Here is a 15,424-nt window from a genome sequence, read left to right on the forward strand (position 1 = left end):
TCAATGACAAGCTAATAAATGCATTAGCAGAATGTAATTATATTCAATGCCATTAAAAATGTAGGAACTGTGAGGTTTAAGGGATCAGGAACCATGGATAAATATGTTTTCAGTTAGATTAGAAGCTCTGGTGTTGTGTGATAACTCATTAATACAAAAGGGTTTCATTACCATAAAGAAAGTTCTACAAAGAAGCCCTGCATTCATTACTGTATCATAGCTGTATAGCTGCCATATTTGCAAATAATGCTGTATTCCTCAGCAATACCAAACCATACCACAAAACTTTAATGGATAGACATGATCCAGTTAATCATAGTGTGTTTTTTTTTGCTAAAGAACATGAAGGAACTTAGAGTGTGTGTTTATTTGCAACTGCAAAGAAGGTTACTCTGCACAACAACTGTAAGATTAAGAGCAAGATATTCTATCTCAGTTGTTCAGTTATGAGACAAACATTTTCCATGCAGATGTAGAAGATAGTATAGCAGTAGTGCTTATCCAGAAAAATTTAAGAATATAAGAGATACAAGAAGTGTAAAGTGATATAATTTATGAGATCAACTACTATTAAAAAAAAAAAAAGCTTTCAGAGTTACTCTGGGTCTGAGAGTATTTTTCATCTGAGCTGATCTAATAAAAGTTAATTGTCTCTTCCAATGAATCTTGAGCAAAGTATTCTAAGTCTTTTCATACATTCTGATGTTCTTTACAATGACATTTTACTATAAATTTTCTGTTTTCCTTAGTTTTGATAGCAGTTAGTTTTCATAAATACAGTGATGAGTGCCTTCCTAGTAACATCATCTTATGAAGTTACATGCCTAAAAATTTCATGAATATGTTACTTTTAAAAAAGTCTGTAATATGCATTAGGAAGTTAGGAGGCTTATAAGCTGTGCAGATGCTAAATGTGTTGGTTACGTGACATGTTAGCCGCAGCAGCAGAGCTGGCTTGGGAAGTTCCCATCCACACCTGGCTCCTGATCCCCTGGCAGTCTTTACCACTTTCTTTGCTACAGTGCTTGTGGGTCCGTACTATAAGGCATGTCACTAGAGTGATGTAAGTTAAATAACATCATCTCATAGGTATTACTTGTTTATTTCTTCTTTAAGATGGATTGAATGCTTCAGTTTACAGTGTACTGCCATATATCCTATCAGGACAGCTGAGGACAAAATAAAATGCTTTGCAAAGGCAGAAACTCCTCTGCTTTCCAAGTGAATATATGATGTACGTACACCCCCAAAAAATGGATTAAAAGCCCTTGTTGTGCTGAGAATTTCTGAATTATACCAATTTCAGGGTGACTTTCACAAGTCAATTGCTCTGTTCATTCCCATCTTTGCCTGGTTCAGACATCATGCTTTTTTCTTCTGAGGTCATCCTGAAGATTCAGGACTGTAATAAATCAAAAGGGATTTTGCTTTTTTTTATCGACTTTAGATGTATCTGTATGTCTTCAGGAAAAGAAACCAAATCCAAAAGTCTGTACAAGCAATTTGAAAGTGAAAATTTCAGGTGACTGTGGGAAATCCGCCAGTAAATGATGGATGGTGTTTATATTAAGAAGTTGTGGAGAAATCTTCAATGGGGATAGGATAAGTTTAGAACTTCTGTGGAGCCTCAAGATTTCCATAGAATGTAATTATCACTACCATTGTGAAGCTGGAGCAATAGTGCTTCCCTCAAGTTCTGCTCACACAACTGTTTAGCATTTAACTGTCTGACATGTATTTGTACAGTGCAAGTGTGCATATTGTGAATGGTACCTAATAAGACAGGAATTTCTTACCAGTGCCCTGAAAACTGTGAATTCTATATTAATTGCAGTTTCTGTTCTGTATTCCTTATTCCATTCCTTCTGGATGGTTTTTAGGAAAAGGACAAAGTGCTTTTTTTCATTGTGTGTATAAAAAACCACCTGCTTTGGTAATATACGAACAGATGTTCTGGCGTGTGACAGGAATTTGTGAAGATTCCCAATCTTCTCCTACCAAGTCAACAGTACTGTTGAATCTTTTGCTGCCTTCTGATTGTCTTTTGAAGAAGATAAAGAGTGTATTGGCACAGCGTTTAAGTTACCTCTCTAGAACAGTACACCATTATTTGCTTTATTTTGCCTCTCAAGGGATACCACTGAGACAACATTCCTGCTAGCAGAAGGCCTGGTCTGCAAAAGGAGGCGTAAGAGATGGGGCAGAACTTTCCCTGCCTTAACTGTGGCAGTACATAGCATCTAAAATACCCTCAGGAGGTATCCCCTTTATTAACTTTTTATTTAACAACACAGCTGTGGGAAGCTAGATCTGCACAGGAACTGTAAAATGAACCATTTTTTTCTGGTGTCTTACTGACTGTCACTGATGTTAAGAGCACAATGATTATCTAAAGTCTGTCAGAAATGAGGTCATGCTAGAGGTGGGGGAGGGGCTGTGTGTCCCTGAGGAGTATGCAAAGAGCAGGTCATTACTATAGAAATTGTCACTGTGGTGAGTGAGGAAAAAATTGTAATTTTTCCTATTTTTATTATCAGATATACTATGGTACAAAATAACTAGCCACCAAGTTTCTTTTGGAAGGCTGGTTCCCTCCCCCCCCCCCCCCCCCCCCCCAGTTCGTAAAAACACTTTCTAATTAATTTTTTAGTTAATAACTTCCCAAATCTGCCAGAATCTATTCTGGAACCTGGTTGCAAGTTCCAGACCTAAACAAGATCTTTCTAATACTTATCACTAGAAATTTGGGGAAGTCTCTGGATGAAACAAAACAATAACATTTATTCGATTTAAAAGTTACCCACTACCAAAAGTACCTGAAAGAAGCGAACATTTCACTGATACTTTGAAGGAGGATTTTTTTAATATCTACTATCAGAAAATAGAGGTGAAATACCCAATGAAATAACCATCAGAAATAACAGATTTCTGCTTTGAAAATCAGATACTCGAGATAATTAACTTTGAAGATAATAAGAAAATTAGAAGCAACGAAAGGGGATAATTTAGTGTTTTTTAAAGCTACCATTGTGGATGCTGTTTCTATTCTAACATATGCCTGCTAATCAGTGAAATGAATGCACTATGTTAATCTTACCAAACATAAGACTCCTAGCTTTTGTATTTCTGTACCACTTAACAACTGTTCATTATATCTGAATCACAACTTCATAGAATAAAGTTTTGGATTTCAGCATGGAAAAGTAATTACAAATATATTAATCAGTTATGGAAAGCTTATTTCACAACTAAAAAAATACACATACCTACAGGCCTCTATCATTCAGAATTCCAAAAGCCTTTCTATCTACAGTATGTGTGCAGTAAGTACAAATTCAGATTGGAGAAGTAATGCTGCTCAATTAACTTCTGAAATCACAACAGATGGTTTTAATAAAATTTAAAATATCCTTCATCATCTAATCCACTGAATTTTCAAAACAAGGAGTAAGTTCAGTTTTCTGATTGCCTTCACTAGTGCCTGTGTGGCTAGGTGAAGTAAAAAGACAGGAACACAGTTATTGCCTTCCCAAAAGTTAAGCATTGCCATTGGGCTTCAATAAATTTCTTAGCCAAAACATACCCAGTAGTGATTTGATCAATTTGTTGGATGATTTTTTATAACATTTCTTTTAAAATATCCAACAATCTAAATTTCCCTTTTCTAAAACTGATCATTTCTGGGACCGTATCTTCAAAAGTCACAGATTCTTTAAGTTGTGGACTAGCTGTGGATAACTAATGAATGAAACCATATCTCTGGATATACTGATGGGCCATTGTCTGGACACCGATACAATCCTCTTTTGAAACAATTAGAGGGAGAGATTATAGAGTCAGAAGTATATAGCATACTAAATCTAAACTAGAAACTTATACAATATGATACTTCTTCACATTTAATTTGAACAGAAATTAAGGAGGTGTATTCTCATTGAGATCTATAAGTTCTACCACCATTATTAGAGGATGAAGGAGGAATGGGAAGACATACATCTTCAAAGTATTTTGCTTACTGTATGTACATTTTTTGCAAATAAGAAATAATCACACCGTCAGTTAAATGAAGACTAGAACATTAAACAGAAAAAACCCTTAAAATTTTGATTAATATGCATTAATCAAATTGCACTATATAAATACTGGAATACTTTCCAAATCTGCTAACCATGTCTTTACTAATTTAATTCATTGTATATTTATTTATGAAGCACGATTTCAGAGTGCAGATTCTTAGGTCTAGCTTCTGCATTTCTTATTTCTCTAAAATAAACTAACAAGTTCTGTAGAAAAGTTTGTTGAACATTTCAGGTGTTATGTATTTCCCTTTTTGCCAACTGATCATAAAATATTTAATAATTATGTTTTAATTGTGTTAAAGCCATGTTTGAATTAGAGATTCCAAAATGAGGAAAACTAGAGATCCTGTGTCTTGAACTTCACTGCCTACCATTCTTACTTCTCACAGGGGTAAAACCAAGCTGGAGCAATCAAGAATGCAGCTCTGGTGCTTTTTAACCAGGTAGAGCAACGTGTCACCATTTTCACACAGGTTACCTAAGCAAGTTATACATATATATGTGTATATATATATAATCACTTTTTAATGGATTTTGACTGGCCTGCATGCTATTCAGCTATGTACCTTCCCTATCCATTGCAAGACAGTAGAAACATGCACAGCTGCTCTCTGCTGAGTCACGGGACTCACATCACAGCATGGTCAGGCGGGATTGGCAACCCCAACATATTTTTTAACTCTGCTAATGATTTTTCTGGATATTTTGATACAGTCTTTAGCAATAACTGCATGCTCTACAGGTTTTGAAGTATGAATCATAAAAGTACTGGAATGTTATATGTTAAAGAGGCCAAAGAAAAAGGGAGCATGCATAGTTTTTAAAGAATAAAAACAACCCTTTTTGATTCAGCCCTTATAAATGTAAATTTTTAATGAAATGTGTTAAGTGATTTATGTAATGATTACTGCCACAATTTCAGCTCCTTAATGAACAACATTTAAACTATTGCAGTAGCTACTTGCATAAAAATTACACTGTTATGCTTTTAAATCTACATTGCACTGTAATGCAAATATTCAAGATGCTACAAACTACTTTATGTATTCATTTGGGCAGTGCATATCTTGAGTTTTATAAACTGTAAGCAGAGCCAATAGTTTCATAATTGATAAAATTATACTTAGCAAATAACCCACCTTAAAAAACTCTCAAAGCAAAGCATTTTACAAATACTGTTTTCTTAAACTTTAAACTCCTTCATAAATAGTGGTATTTTGGAATGTGTTTCACGATAGCAGTCTGTGACTGAGTTGGGGGACTTTACTTGGTGCAAATTAGAAAGACTATGGAGTAGTTGGCATAATTTTTATAAAATTCCATATATATTTACCCTAGGTAGTTTTTCATTATAGGCAAGTAAAATGTTCATTGATGCATAATTGGCAGAGCCTCCAGGAATAACGACAGCAAATATTGCACAGGAGCCAAAGATACATGTAACTAAGGAGGTCAAATTACCCTAGTAAAACTAGGTGTCAAAATTTTGTTGGGATTGAGATTTCAGTCCTATAGCAGGATTCAAATCTGTTTCCTTCAGGCAGAGTCTGACTGGCTTCAAAAGGATAACCAAACGGTTCATTTTGTACCATCGATTATAGTGTAGTATGATCTACCTAGATTATATCATAGTATAAATTGTCCAGAGATGCCAAAAGAAATTCATACTGGTGTGTATTCTGAAAATTCTGAGATTTTACTGATTAAATTTTAAACCAAGATATGCTTCAAACATCAAATAAAACTCTAAGGAAAGAGATTTTTAAAGTGGTTTTCTTAATATTATATAAAAGTCAAATATCATAAGTTCTGAGATTTAAAGTCAGTTTAGAATCACTTCGGAATCATTGATCCCCATTATTTTATATTTTGTCACTCAATTACAGTGCAGCTTTCAAGATTCAAAGGATAAAATCACATGGCTGAATTACTAAAGGCAATTTGTAATGGCTGAATCCCTTTATTTGTCACTTGAATCATGAAGCCGTTTGTAAAGCTTAAAATTTTAGTAGCCTGCTCTTGCTCTTATTGAAATCTAGAACAAAAACAAATGAATGAGAGCAAGACTGGGTCTTAAGTGAATGCATTTTCCTGTAAATGGGCACATTAACATGCTGTTGGTCAAAGCTGTTGAAAAGAGATGCACTGCTCTGAAAGGACAGTATGGAGGCTGATTATACATATATTAACCAAGTATTTGGGTTGGTGATGAAGCATTTTTTTTATTTTCTATCTTATACAATAATAGCTATAATACTATTTTCAGAAAAATATAATCCCATTCAGGTAGTTTTTTTATTTTATTTTATTTTTGTGTGTGATTTCCACAGTATTGCTCAGGCTTCTGCTCTAGTCAAGCATGTGGTTTTGCTGATTCAGGCCTTGAGAATGCTGCATCATAAGCAATTGCTTTCAAATGTATCTTTGTAAAGGAAAATGTGATATCACTGAAGATGCAAATAAGTATTTACAGGGCATGGCGTGTTCTAGAGGCTGATAATCACATTTATGAGGTGAAAAGATTTTGTTAATCCATCATGTATCTTCAGTTTCCTATTAGTTCTATTAGTTTTATTGCTAGAAAAAAAGATCATTAAAGCCACCTTATTTAAAATGCAATGGTTCTTTCCTAATTTAGGGTCTTGAAGCAAAGAAGAGGAGTTTTATTAACTTAATGAGGTTTTTTTATAATGCAATTGTTTGAGATTATTTGAAAAATAATGAAGAGAATGCTTTATGTGAAAAATAACGAAGGGGATTATAGTAGGTTTTGTTTGTACTGATTATAAATTGCACTTCTATTACTTGGTTTTTAGCAACTATGCTGACAGGACTATCTGCAACAGAGTTTACATGGGAAGATGCAGTTAAAAAATTGACTGCTTTAATTGGCACTCATATAGATTAATAATTGATGCTTACTGTGAACCTTTATCTTGCTACTATTAAGTCAGTAATTGATTTAATGATGATGGATCAGGCCATGAATTAGTTTTAATTTTCCTAACTTGAATGTGACAGATTATTATTTTCACAATATTTGGTTTTTATTTAATGAAGAAATGGCCTATAATTTCAGTGACACATTTCAGACTTCTTATTTCTTTGTATTACAATGATAAATAATACGAGAGTTAATTCACAAAACTATTTCCTTTTTGAAAGAGAGCCTTATGTGCGGATAATAAGGTGGTGTGCTAATAACGCTTAATATAGCATACATTAATGTGCATTTTGGTCTGTAACTGTAATACAGAAAGCAAAGTTTAAAATATTCTCACTATATGAGGTACACAATATTTTATTTCAGACTTGGTGATCTACATGACTGGTAATAAAATGATTCCATTTAGAGGCAATACGGCTGTAACTATTTCACATATATAAATTTTGGAAATCACAGAGGAAGTGCAGTATGAAAAAGGAAACATGATATTTTAACATGTTTACTAAGCAAAAATTAACCATTGGAAACTCCAAATCTCAATGTATTTATCCAAATCTTTTCCCATTTGTCAGTGTGATTTTCCATGTATGACAGATCATGATATTTAAAAAAGGAAAGAATGATTTTCAAACTCATACCTGTGTGCTTGTCAGAAATCTTTTCTATTATGGGACAAGTCCTTTATTTTTGGTCACAATGCAGTAGCAGCCATGTAGCCTGAGGTCTGAGTGACCATATATTGGCTACATTTGCATGTGTGTGTGTGAGGGCAGCTTCTTGAAACTTAACCCTGAAATTATCCATCACCCAACATGAATTTTTTTTTTAAACTTCATTCATCTCATGTAAGAGTTGAATATGAGGAAAGAATTGCTTACCAAACTATATAAAGATATATGTGCCATTTATTTCATTTCTGGCAGAAAAAAAGGTCTTAGCTCCCAATGCATTTTTCTGAAGGGACTGGGTTTTAACTGAAGAGTTAAGTAACTAGTTTTAATTTGCAGCAGTGTCTCTGAAGAAGAGAATACATGGAAATGCCTCTCTAAAAAGTTATTGTTTATTATTTGTTGCAAAATCATTCAAGTAATCTGAACAGTATTTTTTTATATTCTAAAAATGTCACTATCTTGAAAGCTAAATGTAAAAGTAATTTGTATTAAGCATTCTTTCAAAACATTTGTATAGAAAGGTCTTCATATAGGTCAAAGGGCATGACCAGATCTGCTTAGCTGAAACCACAACTCTAGTCTGTGACCAAATGCCCTTTTGTTACACCAGTGCCTGTACAATTTAAAGTATTTAAGTTAGAGGTGCATTCTAGATTCCCCCTTGAAATTCCTATGTATTACTGCTACATGGTATAAACCAGAAGTGTTTCACTACCATGCTTTTTTTAATGTTGCTTTCTGATTACAAGCCTTATTTCACAGTAAAAAAGAATGTATTTTGGATGAAAGCAATTAAAGATGCAAACAGTATTGACAACTGAAAACAAGTTACAAACTCTATGTCCAATTATTGCATTAGTTGCGTGCATCTTTAGCAGGTTTGTCCTTTCAAAATATGCTTTCTTAAAAGGACAAAATTATGGGCAGTCTTGCATGACTGATAAACAGCTTGACCTGATCCAAATTTCAATGTACTTGGTAAGAAGTTACTTAATTTCAGTTGCTTTATATCACTCTCCAGTTCTTGCAGTTTTCAGATCTAGAAGGGCTTTTACTGCAGTGAGGACTATAGTATTTCACTGTACACAAAAGTAATAGAATGATAGAAAAATTCAGGATGGAAAGGACCTCAGGAGGTCTCTCAATATGCAGAAGAGACTGGAATGCAAAGAAGATATTTCAGATCTGGTAATTTGTGCTTTCTGCAAAAATTAAACTGTGCAGAAATTTGCCATTAAATGCCATTAAATTTACAACTTTTTAATCCAGATATGGTGTATGTTTGTGAAAACACCATCTGTAGTGGACATGAAGATATATGTGGAGCTTTCTGTTAGTTCATTTTGCTGGGAAAATTAAGACACATTTTCAGTGTAATCCAGTACAGTAAAGAAAATGAAATAACTTGAGAGCATGGTACATGCAAGCTCTCCAGTTTTAATACTACTGAGAATACGTGGATCAGGTTAGTAGCCAAATTATATTTAATTGTTCCCTGTGAGAAGATAAACTATACAATGTACATGTCATGACTATGTTTTTACTTATGGTGATGCATATTTATCAGTATAAATTTAGCGTTCTTCAAAATTCAGAGACTGGCATGATTTGATTTAGTATCATTTTTTAAAGAATATGTATCTAATGAAAAAAAATTGTTCTTTGGAACTTTACTTGCAGAAACTAAATGCATCCAGTTCATCAGAAGGCAGCACAGTTGATATTGCTCCTCCTGGAGAGGGCGAGCAAGCAGAAATTGAAAGTGAAGAAGCTCTTGAACCAGAAGCCTGTTTTACAGAAGGTTGTAGAATAACTGTTGACTTATGAGATGTACTAGTAAAATGGCATTATTCTAGGCATATTTAAATTCTTGAGACTTTCAAATCTGCTGGACCTTCATGACCTATTGAAAGAAAATACTCATAGCCTAGAGTGCTGGAAATCAGATGCCAAAACAAGGTTTCCCTAGGCTTTGAGTAACTTTATCTGCCTGGCCACTGCATACGTCCTGTTACTAAGAAACTTCATTAACTTTTCTATTCTTAAAATGCTTCTCAGTTATTTGAAAGGGCCCTTGAAATTTGCAACAAATTAATTTTTGTGAGACTCCATCAACAAATGGAACAGTTACATGCCAACAGTCAAAAATATCAATGTTTTTTGGACTGAGTTTACTCATAATTACATCTACTATTGTCTGGTTTCTCTCCAAATTACTCAGCTAAATTCAGATATTCATCATCCTATAAAAGAGAATTCCAGTGTTTAATTTATAAAATTATTATAAAATTTGTTAAAGCTTCTAACAATGTTGATACCACAGTAAATATTGACTGAAATAGTTTGCTTTTGGATCCTAATATCTTAATCTAATGCAGGTTGTGTGCAGAAATTTCCATGTTGTCAAGTAAGTATAGAAGAAGGCAAAGGAAAAATTTGGTGGAATCTTAGAAAAACCTGCTACAGTATAGTTGAGCACAACTGGTTTGAAACTTTCATTGTCTTCATGATTCTTCTCAGCAGTGGAGCTCTAGTAAGTAGAAAAAAATTGCAGATGCTGAAATATTTAGATATCTCCTTAGAAGCAACAGGAAAATTCAAATTTGCTTCAGAAGGACTTGTTTTGCTTGGAGCTGTATAAAATCACCTGCATTCCATCATTTCAGGATGGAATGAAACTTGGCCCAAACTTGAAAAAGTTTGTTAAATTTCACATGCACTTTTTTAGTGATACTTTTGGTTTACCACTGTAAAGCTGGTGCAATTTTATTTAAGCCAGCATAGCTACTCAAGATTTAAGCTGCCTACCAATTTTCAGCATGTTTATCAAGAGATTTGAGTACAAAGGACCATTGTTAACTGTGAATATATAGCTAAATGTATGATTTTAAATCCTTAATTCCTTCTAGGCTCAGCCACTTCTTGGATTCTGATTACGAAAGACCATACAAAAAATGGAATAATTACTTCATTCTGTTCCTTTTTTGGAGGCAGGAGATAGGGAAGAGTGTGACAGCAAATTAAACGTAACCACCACTTTTCAACAAAATTACATTACCTACCTTTCCAGCTTTACTCAAGTTGAACATTTGCTACAGTATCAATGTGCATAGTGTACATTCTAGCAAATATACTGCTCTTTAATTTGACTTTTAGAGTTAAGTTTGATTGATAGAGCATAGAAATGTAATCTCCCTAACCACTTTCTAGAATGGAATATACAAATTTGGAACAGATTTCGTATAAGAAAGGGGTTTTTTTGTGTGTGTATGTGAGTTTCTTAATATCACTGTGGACAAAAATTCATGCTTTGAGTTTATTTCTTCATTCATTAGGAAAATAGGACATATATATATATTCAACCCCAGACAGGGCAGAATACATAAAGTTGCTCCAATTTGTAGTTTGGTTAAATTTGGGAAATATGTAAAATAAGAGGATGCAGAAGAACAAGGGGAAAGATTAGCTCTGACCTACTTATTTTTTATTTTTTATTCCTTATTTTTATCATGTATGTTCTGTGAAACATTAGTAATACCTGAATATATTTCTTTCATAGGCTTTTGAAGATATCTATATTGAACAGCGCAAAACTATCAAGACCATGCTGGAATATGCTGACAAAGTTTTTACATATATTTTCATTTTGGAAATGCTTTTAAAATGGGTAGCATATGGTTTTCAAATATATTTTACTAATGCCTGGTGCTGGCTGGACTTCTTGATTGTTGATGTAAGTACACAGTCTTTAATATTGCAAAATTCCCTATAGCAAAGCCCATTATGTTGTGAAACTCATTACTACTAAGTGATCTTCTTATAAACATGCAAAAATAATTCACATTGTATAGTTATACTGCACTAGTAATAGCCTGCAGTGATCTGTATGTGTTATTTAAAGTAAATTTATATGCCAGAAGGAAAAGGATGGCTGGGCATAAGTTTGTTCATTCTTCATCGTTAATTATTTCGTACTCGGGATGTATCAAACTTGAGATTTTATGAGGAAGAAATTAATTTTGCAACATGCTATTTTCATACTACCCTACATACTTACCTTTCATACATAATCATGCTATGATTATACTGCCTTATTCCTTAGCAAAGATGACACTACATTGCACAAGTTTCTTCTACAAACACTACAGCTTTGCAAGTGAAACAATACATCTGGTCCAGATTTCATCTGAGTTCTCAGAACTTTGTCCTCCAAAACTATCCTGTTATCATTTTTAGTAAAACAGAATGACAGTGGCTATTTGGTCTAAAAATTAATTAGTTTTAATGGGCTGACAATCTGCAATAGTTAAATGAGCTATGACTTGGCAGGGTTTATGATAGAAGAGAATACAAGGTTTCTTGGCTGCCTTCCCAGCTGTGATAAACTTCTGTGCAAAGGCCTTGCTTATGTTGTCAGAAGGGATCAAAGCTGGGTTTAGTCCCAGAATGTTTTAGTCTCTTGCCTTCACACATTATCTGACCCGGTTCATTGGCTATACATGTTCTCAGTGTGGAACTGAGAGATGGCATCTCAGGGCAAATGTGCATTTATAGTAATTTCTGCCCAAGCTACCATATTTCTTGAGAAGTTTGCATAAATCCTGGTCCCATAAATACTTATTCCTTATGAATATATAATAGAAATGTGTCGGATTTGTGACTCCCAGAGGGGAAAAAAACCTAGCTAGATTGGCCCATAACTCAAAATGGAGGACCTTCTCTTTTTTTTAACCTGAGGAGTTTAGTTTTGTTATACTGTCAATCTCTAGCTCTGTCCTGAAAATCTGTGCTTGAATGGAGCAGTGTGAATGGTTTTCTTAAGAGGATTTTAATGCAGAAGACAGATGCTCCCTTCCAGGATTATGTTAAGAATGGATTTTTTTTTTTAGATAAACTACAACTCATGTTTTAATTATTCTTTTTGTAACATAAACCTAAACAGATTACTCTAAGCCATACTCCATGGTTTCTTAATAATAGTTTAGCCTCAGAGATGCTGTTATCTGAGCAGGCTCTCAGAATTATAAAGAACATCATCATAAGTAAAGCGTCCTATTTTGCCAAATTTTTACTCATAAGTTTTAATTTTATAAACAAAAGCATGACTAAATGAGATTGGAACCTTCTACTTTTGAAGAATAATATTCAATGTTCCAGAAAGTGGTAAAAAATGTCTTACTGTGCCTAAGGCTAATTCAGCAATTCCTTTAGCACCACCAGACAGCACTTGAAAGAAATACATGAACTCATGTTATCTTCCTGTAGAAAAGCAGAGAATCTACACTGCTTTAACAGGCAGTTTAAACAGGTGTGATTCAGTGGCATTCTCCCAGTGAGAACACCAGTGAGCCCTTCTTCATTAGAAGTGACTAAAGTTAATCAAATTGTTTAACTCCATCCTCTAAAGTTATTCAAGAGTAAACACTGATAGTCCTTTAGGGCTTTGACCTTTAATATCTTACATACCTGAGTCTCTGACTGTGAGAAATAGCCATAGTTGCTCTCAGTGATTGTGACCAAATTAGATTTTAATAATTACACAAAGAAATGGCATTTTTCAGCACTGTCAGTTTACAGCCATGACAGATGACTCTTGGTACATCTGGCTATCTCAGTTTAAGACCTTATCATGCCATCTCTCCACCCCACTCTTCTGCTAGATGCAACAATATCTGTAGCAAGGAGCAGGTATTTGGGTGGAGTGCCTTATCTACCCAAAATCACAATCTGGTAAATTAGTTCAAACACATTTATCAGTGGTATAAGCAAAGAGACTGAATTTTGGATGCAGGCAGCTGAGAAGCAGGGACATACTCACTTTTTTGGGGGAGACTAATTCTGGCAGAGTTATCCAGTAACAGCTTGAGACAGCAATATCTTAACTCAGTACAACTGGGTTACTATATACTATAGAGCATGTCGTCCTGTACCTTGGTTTTTGCTCTTACCCCATTTTCTAGAAGCCATCTATCATAAGTTTATTATGTCTAGGTACATAACACATTACAGCTGTAATGACTCTAAGATGTCTTTGCCACATACAAAGCTAGGAGATAGGACATCAGGGAAGGAGATAGGGTATCTGGGAATACCCAATGAGTTTGTCAGTTATTAAATTTGTTTGTGTAGTTTGTTGCTACAATATGTAATCTTAGATAATCTTAAGTGGATACTGTTTTATGCTGTATATTTTTAAACTTTATAAGATAGTCCTATAATTTGGTGTAGATACTTTATTTCTAAATTATTGTGTTAATAAATTGTGCTTGAATGAAATGGAAGTAAGTAACATTTAAAACAGATCATGTATTTGCCAAATACTGTAGGCCAGTAATGAATCTGTAAGTGGAATGAAATCTTTGACCTTCCTGAAACTGCTCATGCCTGAAAAAATTCCAATGGGTACAGTTTTTGAACAATTAAAGGCAGCAAAACAACCCTTCAGTTGGGCTTGTTGTATAGTACATAAGAAGTCGGTCATATTGATGGCTTATATAATATTTCTTCTTATAGCTAAAAATGTTTCATGCTTTTTGTTAAAACAGTTAATTAAACCGTGCTCTCAACCTTTTTATTAGCTTTGCAGAATAATTAACTCAGCAGCAACATTCTGGAAAAGATCAGGGTCACATTGTACTAATATACTAAATGCTGTATGCACAGAGTAAGAGGCAACTGCTGCCCTGACAACTTCATAATAAAAATAAGAAGAAATAAGAAGATGAGCATATTCATGTGTTGGGAAACCAGATACAGAAAGAGATGTCACTTTGTCTTTCCAGACAGTCTCATATGTCTTTGTGTGTAATCTAACGTGGTACACTATGATAGCATTGGATAATCCAGAAATTAATGAAATTAATTAATTAATTCAAAGGGATATTTGGATGATCTATGCATGAAACCTAAGGGTCTTGTTCAGTGAGTTAGGGAACAGAATCATAGCTTGCAATTATGCATCTAAACAAAATGAATTTTGAATACTTGCCAGTAAAATACCATAAATTAAGAATTATTCACCAAGCACATATAGAAAAAATTATATTACCTTAGCATAGGACCATAACATAAGAAAGGCTACATAAGGCATAAGAAAGGCTACATTGGGCCCAGTGTCCTGTCTCTGAGATTGTAAAAAATGCCTACCTGGAATACCGATAATATAGTATCTATCTTTCAAAAATTAAGAAAAATCATTAACTTCTCAATAGAAAGAAAAAATCTTTGGATTTTTTTTTTCCCAAATCTTGCAGTTTGTTTTTATTCCTAGTTAAGTGTAACACCTGAATACTTAAACTGCATGAAAGATAGGATAAGCAGTGTTGGAAGTGAGGAGGGCCATATGCCACTGAGGACCTGGAATCAAATCACATAAATTAGCCACCTCACCAAGTAGCACAGAATTAATTTGGATTAAAATTTTAGGCCTAGATAGAAATAAAGTCAATGTGGAGCTGCATGACCAAGACTCTGGCCCAGATGACAGCCCTGACTGAAGATCTTCAGCAGTGCTAATTGTGACTGTTAAGTTTCAAAACATTTTTTGCGACAGATAGTCTACATTAGAAGATCCATACACAAAAATGTGGACATACAACCCTCCAGTTTTAGGAGATGAATGTAAAAATTCTTTCTACCATTTTGAGTTCATTTTCATTTCTTAAAATTACTGCATCTGCATGCATTCTTATCTCAAAAGAAAGAAATTAATCTATTTATCAGTGTAC

General features: G+C 34.0%; 1 protein-coding gene across 1 annotated transcript in view; it reads left to right on the top strand.

Moving 5' to 3' along the window:
* Positions 1-15,424, top strand: part of LOC128144187 (sodium channel protein type 2 subunit alpha-like) — a 79,720-nt gene that overhangs the window by 46,770 nt on the left and 17,526 nt on the right. Inside the window, exons 19-21 of the mRNA XM_052792657.1 lie at positions 9,378-9,498; positions 10,076-10,230; positions 11,257-11,430. Coding sequence (XP_052648617.1) covers positions 9,378-9,498; positions 10,076-10,230; positions 11,257-11,430 — 450 coding nt within the window. The remainder of the gene's footprint in view (positions 1-9,377; positions 9,499-10,075; positions 10,231-11,256; positions 11,431-15,424) is intronic.

This window comes from Harpia harpyja, chromosome 7, assembly GCF_026419915.1.
Source record: "Harpia harpyja isolate bHarHar1 chromosome 7, bHarHar1 primary haplotype, whole genome shotgun sequence".
NCBI lineage: Eukaryota > Metazoa > Chordata > Aves > Accipitriformes > Accipitridae > Harpia > Harpia harpyja.